General features: G+C 43.2%; 1 protein-coding gene across 2 annotated transcripts in view; it reads left to right on the top strand.

Annotated features, from left to right (window-relative positions):
- Positions 1 to 400: 400 nt before the first annotated feature.
- scube3 (signal peptide, CUB domain, EGF-like 3) overlaps positions 401 to 14,109 on the top strand; it is a 73,288-nt gene continuing 59,579 nt past the window's right edge. For both annotated transcript variants that reach the window (XM_041945413.1, XM_041945412.1), the window contains exon 1: positions 401 to 658. In XM_041945413.1, coding sequence (XP_041801347.1) covers positions 559 to 658 — 100 coding nt within the window. In that variant the 5' untranslated portion in view covers positions 401 to 558. The remainder of the gene's footprint in view (positions 659 to 14,109) is intronic.

The raw sequence follows: 14,109 nt of genomic DNA, 5'->3' as shown, positions 1-14,109 counted from the left end.
TGCGCAGGTGGCACCGGCCAGGTGACCGCACGAGCCACCGTGCACGTGGTGGCCCGGGTCCACCGTCAGCACCTGCGTGTAAATCCCTGCAGAACGGAATAAGGAAACGGTGAGGGGCCGGTCAGAGAAGAGAAGGAGCAGCGGAGGAGTCCGGAGCGCAGCGCGGACGCTTCTTCTTCTCTCCTCCCCCTTCAGACCCCGCCGCTCCACTCCATCTCTCTCTCTCTCTCTCTCTCTCTCTCTCTCTCTCTCTCCCTCCCTTTTCTTAAATTGACATTGGTCTGGCTCGAAACATGATAACAGAAAAGCCTTCCTCCGCTCCGCGTTGTCGGGCTCTCCTCAACCCCGATCACTTGAAACTCAAATAAGCAGGCGCAAAGAGGAAAAAAGGATCGCACAGTATCCTATCAGCGGGTGCTCAGAGGGAATAACAAGAGACCTTTATACCACACACACACACACACACACACTCTCTCTCACACACACACAGTCTTGTATGTGCTCTTGCGCATCGCAGATCTTAGAAAGTGCTCGTGTTCAACTATAGTGAAAGTTAACATGTATATGCACGCTTTGATACGCGCGAGCCTTGGATTTGTAGGTTTCTGCTTGGTCGCCTTTGTCCAGCAGTCAGCTTCAGGAAGTAAAACCTCTCAAGGTAAGTTTTCACGTCATATCTCGATTTTATTTTCTCGAATTTTCTATTTTATTTTTTGGATGGCTGGGTTTGTGCTGCTTTTGCCACACTGCTTGGTGTCTAGTTAATTGATTTGTTGGATGCGTTTGGAAAGCTGGCAATGATGACACTTGTCTGAATAAATGGAGCTTGAAATGATGCGTTTTTAAGCAAGTTTAAAGCAGAGGGTTTTTTTTTTAAATGTAGGTGTTTATGGTGGAGTTTTTAGATGCTTTGATCCATCAGTTAGATTCAAGCAGGCTCCTGCTGTTGACTCACTGACTAATTTAACAATTACTTAATTGCTTGTAGGTTGTGTTGGCATGCTCAGTTGCTTTTATTTATACAGACTTGAAGAAAGGAAACATAATGAGGCTTTAATTAAGTTTCAGACTGAGAGCTTTCTCGTAAAAAATCAGTAGTCTTTGATCTTCAAACAGCATCAGCAGTGTGAACAATTATGTTTCATAGCTAATCCTGCAGGTAATTGTAGTGAGACTACCAGGAGGTATTTGTCACAGTCCAGACAAGTATTTGACACCGGCTTGTAACCCACACATGGAGGGAGTCTCTCGTCTGTCAGACACTGCAGCTACAGTGCCGTCCTGCACAGCCGGCCACCTTCTTGCTCTCTTGTCTTGTGAGAAATTATTCAGACCAGACAAGGGCAGCCTGAATCAAAACTGTGGCAGCAGACATGGTGTTACACACTCGATTTCTGAACCACTCAGCCTTCTCCTCCAGGTTTTCATCACTTAATTTTCCCACAATACACATGCCAAGCCCGGGCTGCCAGAAGTATTTGCATGCAAAGACACATCATGGTTTCTGTGTGAGTGTTGATTGTGGTTGGTGATGTTTCGCACACACAAAAAGACATCTCTCGGGCGGTCGACAAGGCAAAAAGAGAAAGGGGGTGGGTGACTATTTTGCATCCTGGGTGGTCTGCCCCCACTTGTGGGAAAACTCAATATTTACATTTTGCAATTAGAACTACTTTTTTCTCACTTTATTTTCCACAACATCGATTACACACTTCCTTGTAGCGTGGAATGCTGCTGTATGAGTGTCCGTCTGTAATGGCGTGCACCTGTTTGTTGGGTCACCCAGTGAAACGCCGTGGACGACCACCGGATAGGCTTCGCCTCCGGTTCCTGTTTGCAAACTGCTCTGCAGTGACATATCGTCTGTGCGTGGCTCTGAAGTTATTTGTGAGCATATTTTGTGCCCAACTGAAAATAAATATGGAGTTTGATGTCGGTGGCAACTCTGTGGCACTGGCAAGTCTGCATGCTTGAAGCGATTTTCGAAAACTGGAGAGACGGAGAGATGAACAGCGCTTAAAAAAATGCACAATTTGTCAGCTCAATATTTATTCAACGCAGATGTTGCAGAGAAGAGTCCTCATCTTTTGTCAGTGTCAGTCTAATCATGGCACTGTGTTTCAGGCATCCGTCATTACTCCAGGAAGAAAAAAAAGAGCGGTGGGATGAGGGAGGGAAGATTTGAGGATGTGGTGGAGAGAATGACAAAGAAGGGAAAAATGAGACCGGGGAAACAGGAGAGATTAAGGGTGCACAGACAGACAGTGAGAGAGGAGGCTTCTTAGTGAGCGAGCAGCAACAAGCGAGGAAAAGAGAAGGAAAGGAAAGAGGGGAGCCATAGACGTCATGGCAAATCACTTTCCCTCGAACAGAGTCAGGAGCTCTTCGTTAATGCAGCGGCACCAAGGCAACGGTTGGTGTGGGGCTGACATGCTGCTGTGGCTGGCTATGTTGGTGTAACCTCTGCTCCGGGGCCTGGGGGTCTAAAGACGCAGGGCCGCCTGAGCGGGGAGGAAGGCCAGATCCAGGCCCGGACACACTGTGGGAACCGAGCAGCCTTGGCAATATGAGGCCCAAGTGACGGGGAGGCTTACCTATAGATGCTGCCCGAGTCTCGGCTATGAGTGAGATGGAAAGGAAGGAGAAACCCCCCTCCACCGCCCACCCACCCACCCCCAACACTCACTCACCCCTTTCCTTTTTCTTTTTTACCCAACTCTTGCTTTGTTTGCTTTGTCCTCGCTTCCTTTCCTTTGCACTTAATGAAGTAGCTGTGCTTTTTCTCTGTCAGCCACAAGCGACGACTGCATTACACCCACCGTGTCAGAAAGCTCGCTGTCAGCCCGTGCGCTATTTATATTTTTTGCAACAAAAAAGACGTGCCCAGCTCCCCTCCGTCCCATTCGTCCCTTTCTCCAGTCCTGTCCGGCCCACTTTTGTCGCTTGATTGACGGCTGGATATGTTGCAGGTCCGTGTAAGCATCCAAGTGTCAGCGTTTGTGTGTGCATACGTGTAATTGGGACAGCGAGAGAGTGTATGGGCTGTGTCTGTGGTAATTCAGACAGTTCTTTGAAACTGTATGTGAAGCCACATAAAAGAACCGTTTAAATGGGGCTTTTATTTCTGCCCATCCCTTTGGCCTTGAACTTCTCTGAATGTTTTCTGTTTAGCAGGAAGAAGGAGTTGGGGTGGGGGGCAGACAGGCGGAGAGAGAGACTGTGGCACTGTCTTCTATGAGCACAGCCAGTCATCTCGCTTAAACGTTGTGACACCACTTTGGCGGTCTTTCATCACCTTCACTGTCGTTTCTCAGGCTGGGTGTTTTTCGGCGTTGCCCCCGAGTCCTGACAAGCTCATGTTGTGGTATTTGTTGAGCTGTTACACTCATCCCCTCGGAGACTGGATGTGCCTTAAAACAAGCAGATGCAAAAGTCCCTATTTGTCTGCCAAGGTACCCGAGCACAATTTTAACTAATTTTGAACAGCCGGCGAATGGAAGATGTGTTCAGGTCAGCCAGGAAAAAAGGCGTCTTCCATCCTCATCAGGATGCCCCGTGTCTTTGAGAAGTTAAGGACATTGTGAATCAGGGCATTGTGTTTTGGATTACTTATCGACCAAACTGACACGTCAGCCTCTAATTTCTCCTGCTCATTACTTCCCGCTATGGGTAGACCAATTACAGCAGATGAGCTCCTAACCTGTAAATGCCTTTTTCCCTGAGCAAAAAGTACTCTCTCGTGATGATAAGAGCTAAGCTTGCGTCTGTCTGTCTTTTCTCTCTCTGCAGCAGGCATGCAGTGTCAGATAGCTGTGTTCTCGTTATGATCAGAGTCTCTGAGGCAGGTTGAGCCTCGGGGTAGCCCTCGGTCACCCGCTGATGAGTGGGTGGAGGGGATCAATCCAGCTTCACTTTACCACTCAGCAGACACCCTCAGAAAGCATCTGCCTGACAAGTGGTGCTCCAGTACCGCTGTACATGTTGTTACAGAGCAGCCGAGAGAGCAGAGAGATTATTATCTTGGCATTACTTGAGTGGTGAAAACACTTGATAACAATTCTGTCCAAGAGCAATGCGGTATGAATCATGAAAACGGCTTTGATCTGTGGGTGTGTTGTGAGGACAAGTGAACGTGTATGACTGCGATGAGTGATTTTAGACTGGATATTAATGATTGCACTTAGCAGGCAGAAGTGCTTTCACTTCCCAAAATGAGGCTCCTTTCAAAACAGGGAACGGTTCAGGTTTATTGTGCTTATTTTTTTCTAATCCCCGGGCTTCAGTGTGGCCAAGCTGCAGCTTGATAGTTAAGTTTTAGGGCTGCAGCTTCATACAGAATGAGTACCATGTTTACAGGCGCATGTTAAGTCGAAGCTGTCTGGCACAAGCTGTGACCCAAGGCGATTCAGTGGGCCTTCGTTCTGGACAGTTGCTCACTTTCATCCTGACCGCTGGAATGTAAAACCAAGCTTTTTCCTCTCTGCAACAGAGTGTCAAAGATTCTGGCCTTAAGAAATCTGACTTCCCCGCTCATACGGGCCCTCTCCACATGATTATCATTTAATCGATCTATTTCCCCTGGATGTTTCTTTTTTAAATGAGCTGCATATTTGCTAGAATGTGCTACTCTGTTTAGAAAATGAGAAATAGGTTATGATTCCACTCTGTTGCGAGGTACAGGATAAAGTGGGACTGCTGCATTTCTATTTAGGAAGTGAAGAATTCATTAGTGTCACGTAGAGCGGTTTCCAGCGTTCATTGAAAGGAATAGTCCAGCATTTTGGGTAACACACTTATTCACTTCCTGGTGGAGAGTTGGATGATTGATGCCACTTTTAGCATAAAAAAATGGAGGCAGGAGGAAGTAGCTTGCCTGGCTCTTTCAAATGATTAAAAAATACACCTACCAGCACCTCGAAAGCCCACAAATGATCACATTATATCTCGTTTGTTTCATCCATCCTGGAGCCTCTGCTCGTTGCCTGGCAACTGCTTAGAACAACCCCCCAAAGTTAATTTGTGATCTTTAGAGATGCTAGGTGGATTTGTAACCTTCTGACGGAGCCAGGCTAGCTGTTTACCCGTTTCCGGTCTTGATGCTATGCTAAGCTATCGATTGTCGGCCGTAGCTTCATATTTTGCAGATATGAGAGTGGTATTGATCCCCTCATCTAAATCTCGGATAGAAATCAAGTTTATTTTCCAAAATGTTAAACTTTTGTCTTAAAGTCTCCTGGAAATGTACTGTTTCATTGTGTAGAGTGTAATCATCATTTCTGCTTCTCCTTCAGTTCAGACAGCTGCCGCGTCATCTGCATGCCTATACCGAATTTGAACCATTACTCTGCTTTACACATTTTGTATGCAGTAAGAAAGTTAAGTCACGGCCAAACAAAACCCTGACCTGTGGACTCTGCAGATTTCCTGTTTCTCCCCAGGAGGACCCATCAGCTGTTGCAACCCCTCTGCCATGGTACCTGGTTCCTCCCTTCCTCAAGCAGAAAATCACTTTATCAGCAGCCAGCGAGGCCCTTGTGACCACAATTTGTCACCTCATTTAAAATGGTTGCGGGGCTGACAAAGCTGTAGATTTCATGTGTAATAGAGGAAGCGGAAAAATGTAGTTTAAATCACCCAGACTTTCCTGAGAACACCAGGGCAGCTGCTTTGTGTGCAACAGCAGCGTCCGGCGGTGAAAAACACTCGAACCCTCGCCCTCTGCAGTAAGGAGTGGCGATCTTGTTTGGAGCTCGTTTATTTATCAAGGCTTTAAACTGAACAATATGTTCCAAATGAGGCCTGTGATGCTTCTCTCAACTGTGGCATTGTGGTTAAAATTAGAAAACTCTCTCCTGCTCCCATCTCTCTTCCCCTCTCACCCTGTCAGTGGCCTTTGTTCTCTGTGCAGATGCGGCACTATGCTGACAACATCCCTGTTGGTTTCGGGGGAGGATGGAGTCAGTGTTGACGGCACTCTGACCCCCCAGTCTTCAGCTCACCTCCAGAGCCCCCTTTCACAAGTGCTGATGGCTGCTGAGGAACCTCAGTGCCGTCCCTCAGCCAGCTGTAGCAGCTCTGAGATCATTAATCCTCTAACCCCCACCGCAGAGCCCACATTTGTTTTTCTGTTCCATTGCTCACTGATTGGGGACACTGTGACTCAGGAGAAGATATCAGTGGGACTGTCATCTCAGTCGCTGTACTTTCTTAGGCTCACGACTGACGCTCAACCGTCCTTCCTCCTTCTTTCGCCCTCATCCCCGCTCCCTCCTGTGACCTCTTGGCTGAATAATGGGGCTGCGTCTCTCTTTGAGAGTTTGGGAGGGTCAGCGAGGGACGTCATTAGGCTGGTCTGCGGTGGTCAGCGTTGTCAAAGGGGGGTTGGGGGTCAGAGAGAGCCTTGTTTACAGACTGTGTGTGTTTACATTCCTGATGGTGAGCGCCAGCTTTAGAGACTGCTGGAAGTGAAAGGAAATGCTCTTATTCTGCTTAGTAATGGAAAAATCCAACCCAATACATCAAGGAATCCAGATGAAAAAAGCCAAGTTATTTATTTGGTGGGTTCTAGCTGATGCATTCTGGGTAAAAAGAGGGATGACTTCACTGATGAATTTGAGACTTCCTCAATGGACAGAGGCATGGGAAAAACCATATGACCCTCTGCAGTATTTAATCACCCCCGGTGAACTCCATATATATATTTATTGCAGACAGTAATAGCTTACACTGCTGATTAATGGCAAGTCCTGGTTGTGCTCTTTTGTTTTAAATCATTACACCATCCATCATACAGGCATCTGCGGCTGCAACTAAGGATTATTATCGATCCACCTGCTGATAGTTTTCTCGATTGATTAATTGATTGATTGATGCATTAAAAAATTGATAATTTAATCTACATAATATCAGGAAATGGCAAAAAAAATGCCCATCACAAGTTCCCAGAACCCTTCATGACATCCGACTGTAATACGTCTTGTCTGACCTACAGTCCAAAACCTAAAGATATTCAGTTTACTATCATATAAGACATTAAACGAAAATTTTCCAGTTTAGTAGCTAGAACCACAGAATTTTGTTTGCAGTAAATGCACATAACTATAGGCTCTTCATTTCTAGGTGTATATATACTGTTTTCTTTTTTTTGTTGTTTTGTGTCATGTTTTTTAATAGACCGATATCAGTAAAAAAAAACGAACAAAAAAAACATGTTATTTATATGCATAATGTTGGTTAACAGTATTGTTTTATATTGCTTTATACTGATTACAACATATGTAATTGGGAAAATTTAATTTCAAATTTAATGGGATCCACAAAATGACAAGCACGTCCTCAGACTGAGCGGACAGTGGCATGCTAGTCTAGTTAAGTGGGTGTCTGTTGGTGTAAATGTGAGAGTAGGAACATTTTCATGAGCCTTTTAACTTTTTTTTAATAACACAGAATGTCAACGTAGTTATATTTTCATAATTATATAAGGCTATTGAGAGTTGCCAGACATGACATGGTGCTGGACTGATTAATTACAGGGTGCACTTTGAATTTAGCCTATAATTCAGCTGATTACACACAACCAAGTTTGTAGAAAAAATATGAAACCGGAAGACTGACAATGCGGCCATCTCTGTCATTTACCAAGGCTGTAATGTCTGTGCATTTATTGTACTTTTTAGTATAATCATAATGATAGTGGCGTCCACAAGAGCTGAAATAATTAATCGGTCAGTCAGTCAACGGAAACTTTATCAGCAACTTTTGCTGGTTCCAGGTTTTCAATTGTGGGCACTTGATACTTTTCATTGTCATATATGACAGTAAACTTAATATTTTGGGGGTTTGGACTGTTGGTTGGATAAAGCAAGACATTAAAGATGCCAATGCTGGCTCTGCCAGAAATATATATTGGACATTTTATTTTGGAGAATTTTATAGACACAATTATAAATTGATTAATCAGGAAAGTTATTTGATAATGAAAATAATGGTTGCATCCCTACATCCAACAGGTGGCTAGATTATAACTAACTTATGCTTGTCATTACAAAGTCGAGGTTCTGAGTTCTGCCGTATGTAATCATTTCTGCTCTGCCCTTGCGCCGTCTGATTGAAACACAGTAGGGGCAGTGATGGAGAGGCCATTAAACACTTGATATGTCTGCATGATGAAGTGATTGTGCTGTCATACTGCATTTAAATGAAGCACGTATGCAGTCAGTTCCAGCCCGCTGAACTTCACATTTCTGAGCTTGAGTAGTTTATGCCGGCTTCACAGCTTACACAGAGAACCATTCACTTTATACCTCAGTTTGACAGGAAACAACTAAAAATATCACACTTGTGCTGTAATTGCTACGTTGCCATCTTTATAGTTGGTACTGTATCTGGTTAAAGCAACCACCAATGAATGTAATTGCTGTGTGCAGAGGGGAGAGTGTCATGTCAGTTAGCTCTGGTTGTATAAATATAAGGTATACAGCTGGACTAAGTGCCACCCTTCCCGTATATAAAATATGCTGCATGAGGCCAAGAAGCCATTAACAGTGGAGGACACATGCCAAGGGTGAAAAATCTCTTGAAAGGTACAAATGAATTTCTTGTCACTTTGGCTCCTAATGGGAAACGGTTACAAGATTTGCTCAATTATTCAGTGCGGTATGTATTAGACCTCTGACACTTAGTGTGTGTCATGTCAGCTTCTCTCTGCACTCGTAGTATTGCTCCATGATTCACTTAATTACTGTAATAAGTGTTTTTCTTCAGGAGGTGGTCCGGAGGTCTGTGAGTCATAGTCTATTAAGGCCACACATGCTAAAGGAAAGGCACAGCACCAGATGCTCGGCCTACGATCAAAATCACAGAGAAGGTCCATTATTTATTCAGAGAGTTTGAGCCTGAGAAATGTTTTATAAATGACACAAGGTGAGTCGACTTGCTCTTTACTCTGCAGTCTCCAGGCTCATCATTGTCGCTGTCAGTTTTGTTGGAAAGCACACTCTCATGCAGGCACCAACACATAGAAGAAGCAGATACAAGGATCTCGTATGTGCTGGTCTGAGTTAGTCATACTGTTGGAATGAAGACACCCCAAATCCATTATATATCAGTGTTTGGGTAATACAGAAGCAGACAGTTGTAGAATGAAAGATTGAAGCAGTGCGTTATTATTTTGGACTGAGGAATCTGAGCGAGATCTGCAGAGCTTTACCAATCAATGTAAAATATTACTGGGTCACTACTTCCACTGTTTGCTTCAGTAATTTCCAGTTTTGTTCTACTAGAAATTAAAAGGGCACATAATATGTAGTTAGATTAAATATTAATCCCCACAGGGAAAAGTAGTTCAGTGACTGTTTTTACTATCTTGTAAAATCTAATAAAGGAAGCTGTAGTTCGTGCACGAAAATATAAAATATGGTTGAATAGACAGGAGTTTATCACTGGTGTAAATTAAAGTGATGAATGAACGAACAAATTAAATCTTACTGAGCTCGGAATGAGCATGCAGAAATATAAATTGAGTTGCAATGATTAGTTGATTGATTTTAAAAATTGCCTAATCAATTAAGCGGTTTTCAAGAAGAAATGCCAAAAATTTGAATGTTCTACATTTTCAAATTTGAGAATTAATTTGAGAGTCTTATCCTAAAATAAATGTTTGTTTTATGTTTTATAAATCAAACGATTCATCAAGAAAAAAATTCAGCCGATTATTCAATAATCCAAGACGGGTTGAATCTAGTGCAGCTGAGCTCGCTTGTGGAACCAAGAAGCAAGTCCAGTTGCCCTAGATTCAATTCAGATTTATGTCCTGGATGACTGAGAATCTTCAAAGATTCAATTATTCAATTATCAATATATGCAGCCTCAATGTAAATTATAGCAGTACTCAAACCGTTTAGTATTGTACTTCTATGACGTTGAAGGACACAACATATTTAAAATAAATGGTCAAAACATTTGCTTTGCTTTAAAAGATATCATGACCTTTAGTCTCCAGTTTGTTCAGAAACTACATGTCCCATAATGCAACTCAGTAGCATCTTTCACCCAATGACATCATCAGGGTTAGTTTTTCAAAGTTGGCTCCGTCCTCAGTAAACTGTACTTGATGTGTAAAATTGGCCCCTTTAAAGAACACAGTGAGGTTCAGTCATTACTGTCGTTGTCTCATCCAGCTAATAGAAATCAATAGTAGATCAATAATAAAAAGAAAAATCCTGTTCTCTCCTGCGTAGTAACACTAGATTTGAACTAATTTAATGTCTATCAGCGTGTTAACGTGAACCGTAAACTCAGCTTGCATGTTCTTCTTCGTTTTCCCTTCGCCCTCAGATTAATCCGAGGCTTCATGGTTGGTGGACACAAGCAGGGAGGGACCCGGGGTTTTTGAAGCTGTGATCACAGTTTCTGAAAGCACAGGATCAGTCAGTGGTCATGATTCCTAAACATTTAGAGTGTGTGAAGGATGAGTGTAAATATCCCGAATGGAAGCAGTTGATATTTTTATTCACAACTTTTTAGAGGCTTGCTGGCCAGCCAACAGTGTGTCCCTTCATTAGCTGAAGGGGATCTAGGCAAGAGGGGGGAGAGATGCTAAATTTTGTGTTAATGTTGACGTCTGCATTTCATCAAAACCATTTTTTGGGGTTAGGGGGGTGGTGGTTAGTTAGTCTGCTGCCCTGCACAACTTGAAAATCCACGACGTTTTCGCAGTGTGCTGCGATAACGTCGCAACAGCCAGCCATGGTTCCTGTCCTCTCCACAACCTCGTCCTCACTGCCTCTCAGGCCACCACATCAAAGACGAGACGCACATCACATTACATTAATATGTAGCATATGTAGCACTTGGTATGCTTTTAATGTGATGTGTTGTACATACAGTGCATGTTAAAAAAAAAAGGCTCGAGCACACATTGCAGCATTATGGCTGTATGTGGGTGCATTATTGGTATAAATTTGCTGTTTTTAAAGTCCCTTATTGTTATTTAACTTGGGTGTTTGAGTTTCACTGCAGAGTGATGCATAGTTTCACGCTTGTGTGGCTGTTTTCATATTCTGACCTTGTTTGGGAGATTTTTTTTTAAATCTGGGTGACTTTTCTTGCTGCATTTCCACCGATCCCAAATCAATGCAGAGCAAACGAGCCATTTTTCCTCAACTCTTGTTGCTTTGTTGTACAACAAATGCTGTTCGTGAGTTGAACATCATGTCGGTCAATTACAGCAAATAGATGGATGAGTTGTTTGTTTTCATACAGTACAGCCATTCAGGCTCTCTGCTGCTTTGTACCTAAAGTAATTATCCTGACCTTAACCCCATCCTGCTCAACCACAACCCTAAGTATAGTGTAAGTGTGGTTCTAAGACGGATAATTACAATACTTGTTCCTTTGTAATTATACACAGTATGACAAACACTGTGATCAAAAGAACACCTCTTTAGGGAAGTGAACCCAGCACCCTTCCTCCTCCGCCGCAAGGAGCTCATGAAAATGAAAGATTTCATCTGAAAATGCCTTTGTCAAGTTTTTGACTCTAATGTGTAACCGCAGCTGTTCATTCTGTCAGGAAAACGCAGATGAATGATTTACCGCGCTCGCTGACTGAATGCATCGCTTGGTCCATATTTTGGACCATTATTTTGAAGTTGGCAGCAGGCAGCGCGAGTAAAGCTACACCTATGGGTGTCCCAGCTCCACTTAGTCTATTTCTGTATCTGAAGGAAAGGTGATGGGTTGGAGGGGGGCAGGTTTGGGGCAAAGCAAACAGCGAAGGTCTCAGCACTCAAAGTAAACATTACCCTATGTTTGAACTACACACCTTCGGGCCCTACAGTTCTCCCACACACTCGCGCTCTCCCCTCTGAGTCTTATTCCTGCTAACACCCCCTCCAGCAGGCCCAGCTAAATACACTGCTTATCCCAGGACCGTCCCATAAATCAGGGAGGAAAAGCACCTCTGACAAGGTCTCACCTCCACAGCCAGCAGCCCTTAGCCGGCGGCTCTGACTTACATATAGGGGCTACTTTGGAATAAATGGACTAATGGCTTTTCAGAGTAACTTTCCTAACAACCACCTCTGAGGATACAAGGATGTTTTATCCAGCAAATATAATACAATTACAGTATAATAAATCCCATTTATTTGCCCACCTGGCCCTGCAATGCTCCCACCTTCAGTCTGCTTTGCTGAGTCAAGAGCATGCGGTGATGCATTTAGGGATTTAGAGGTGTGACACACAGCAAAGTTTCAAGTTTTATTGAGCATACAATAGAACATGGAGTGAATCGGTTTCAGGGGAAAGAAGACATGCTTCATTATTGTACCACTTGGTTTCATCCAACAAAATCATTGAATTCAATATTCTGAGACTGTCAGCGGGTTTGAACACAGACTCAAGCTATTTGTAGGTTTAATACACTCAGAGTGCATTAACCAGAGGAGCCCTACAACAGCAGCAATATTCAAAATGACACATTCCCCCAGAGGAAACTGTTTAAACATCTAAGCATTGCCCAACAGCTCTTTATTCTTTGCTTTTGTTGTTTTGACTTTGTTTATCCATCCTTGTCTCGAAGCGCCGGCTTCATCCTCCGCTGCCTTAACTTGTTCCCAACTGCGATTCCTCAACACAAAAGAATGAAAGAAACTCAATGAAAAACACAATCTTTTCATCTTGGGCATGAGTCAATTAGCAGGGCAGCATTACTGAGCTCGCTGCATGTTTTTTCCCCCCAAATGTTCAGAGGCTCGTCCTCTGGACTGAAGCGAAGGATGTATTGATTCTGACATGTTTATTTCCACGGCAAAGACATTTTGAGTTTTTCCAACAAGACCGGCACATGTAGCTTTGTCGTCCATGTGTTCATTGGAACGCTCTCTGTAGCTTTTATGGCTGGATTTTTAAGCGGTGCTTTGACAGACATGGACTATTGTAGTTTGAGGGCCAAGATTTCTTGTATTTATTTCATTTTGTGCAGCTCATGTCAGATGCAATGGGAATGTGGGGCTGATCTGTTATTTGACATAAGTGTTTGATCATCACACTTGTCTCACTGTGTCCCAGCTAATGTACAAATCTTAGTAAATAGGTTTCTCACTGCTGGCAAAAGTTACTTGCTTTTGTTAAAAGCTGATACTATAACTACAATGCTATAAAAATTAAAAGTTCTACTAAAATTTGTACACAGATGTAGCTGTAGTGCAGATTTACCAGTCTTTAAACACTGGAGGGAGAGCTTTGAGGAGGGAGCCGCTTGGTTACATAATTCACCCGTTGAGGTGGTTTTACCAAATACAGAGGCTGTTTTGTTTGTTTATACCCCTAAATGCATAGCAAGCTGCTTTCTGTCATCATTTAAAATTTCACAGAAGTTATTATGCACCCTAATATGGCCATCACGTAACATTAGAGACACTTCCAGCGTAATATCCGGTGCTGCTCTTTTGCACTCAACACTTGCCTGAAGCAATAGCAGCATCAAACTGCTCTGGATGCAAATTTGACTTCAGTTGTGCAGAAAACAGAGATATATAAGTGGAGGTTTTTCCTGCAATATTTGTATACATATGTTTTAACTTCTTTCTTTTGAAAAAAACGGCACATTTAGACAAGGTCAGCTGGTGTTAAGCTGTCAATCTTTGAATCATATTTGCAGCTTCCGACTGCGGGCGTGTTTGGAAAGTGTGTGTGAGCCTGAGAGTGCGTGTTCTCGTGTGCATCTCAAAGTAAAAGAGTGCGAGTCGGCAACCTTGCAGACTTGAAAGATAAAGTGAACTGATGCTCCAGATGGGAACATTAATAACAAGATGAAAAGAAGGATTCTTTGAGTTTCTGTCATAATGAATATTAATTACTACAGAGACTTGGCACCAAGAAACCTGACAATAAGACAGATATTTTGTTGTGATTAATGCCTCCTCTATTGAAAATCACTTCCTCACACGGCCTCTCCTGCTCTTATCCTGTCCACAAGGAGAAAGGACCCAGGCTGCTCCTCAGGAGAATTCATATTGTTCTCTCATAATATAAATCAATACAGAGATCGGGGAGCGCCTGCATCACTAAATGGCTTTGTGGAAACTTAGCAAGAGAGGAGCCATA

This window comes from Chelmon rostratus, chromosome 10 (genome assembly GCF_017976325.1).
Source record: "Chelmon rostratus isolate fCheRos1 chromosome 10, fCheRos1.pri, whole genome shotgun sequence".
NCBI classification, from domain to species: domain Eukaryota; kingdom Metazoa; phylum Chordata; class Actinopteri; order Chaetodontiformes; family Chaetodontidae; genus Chelmon; species Chelmon rostratus.
The sequence above is the reverse complement of the archived record's forward strand: the minus strand, read 5'-3'. Positions and strand labels throughout refer to the sequence as shown.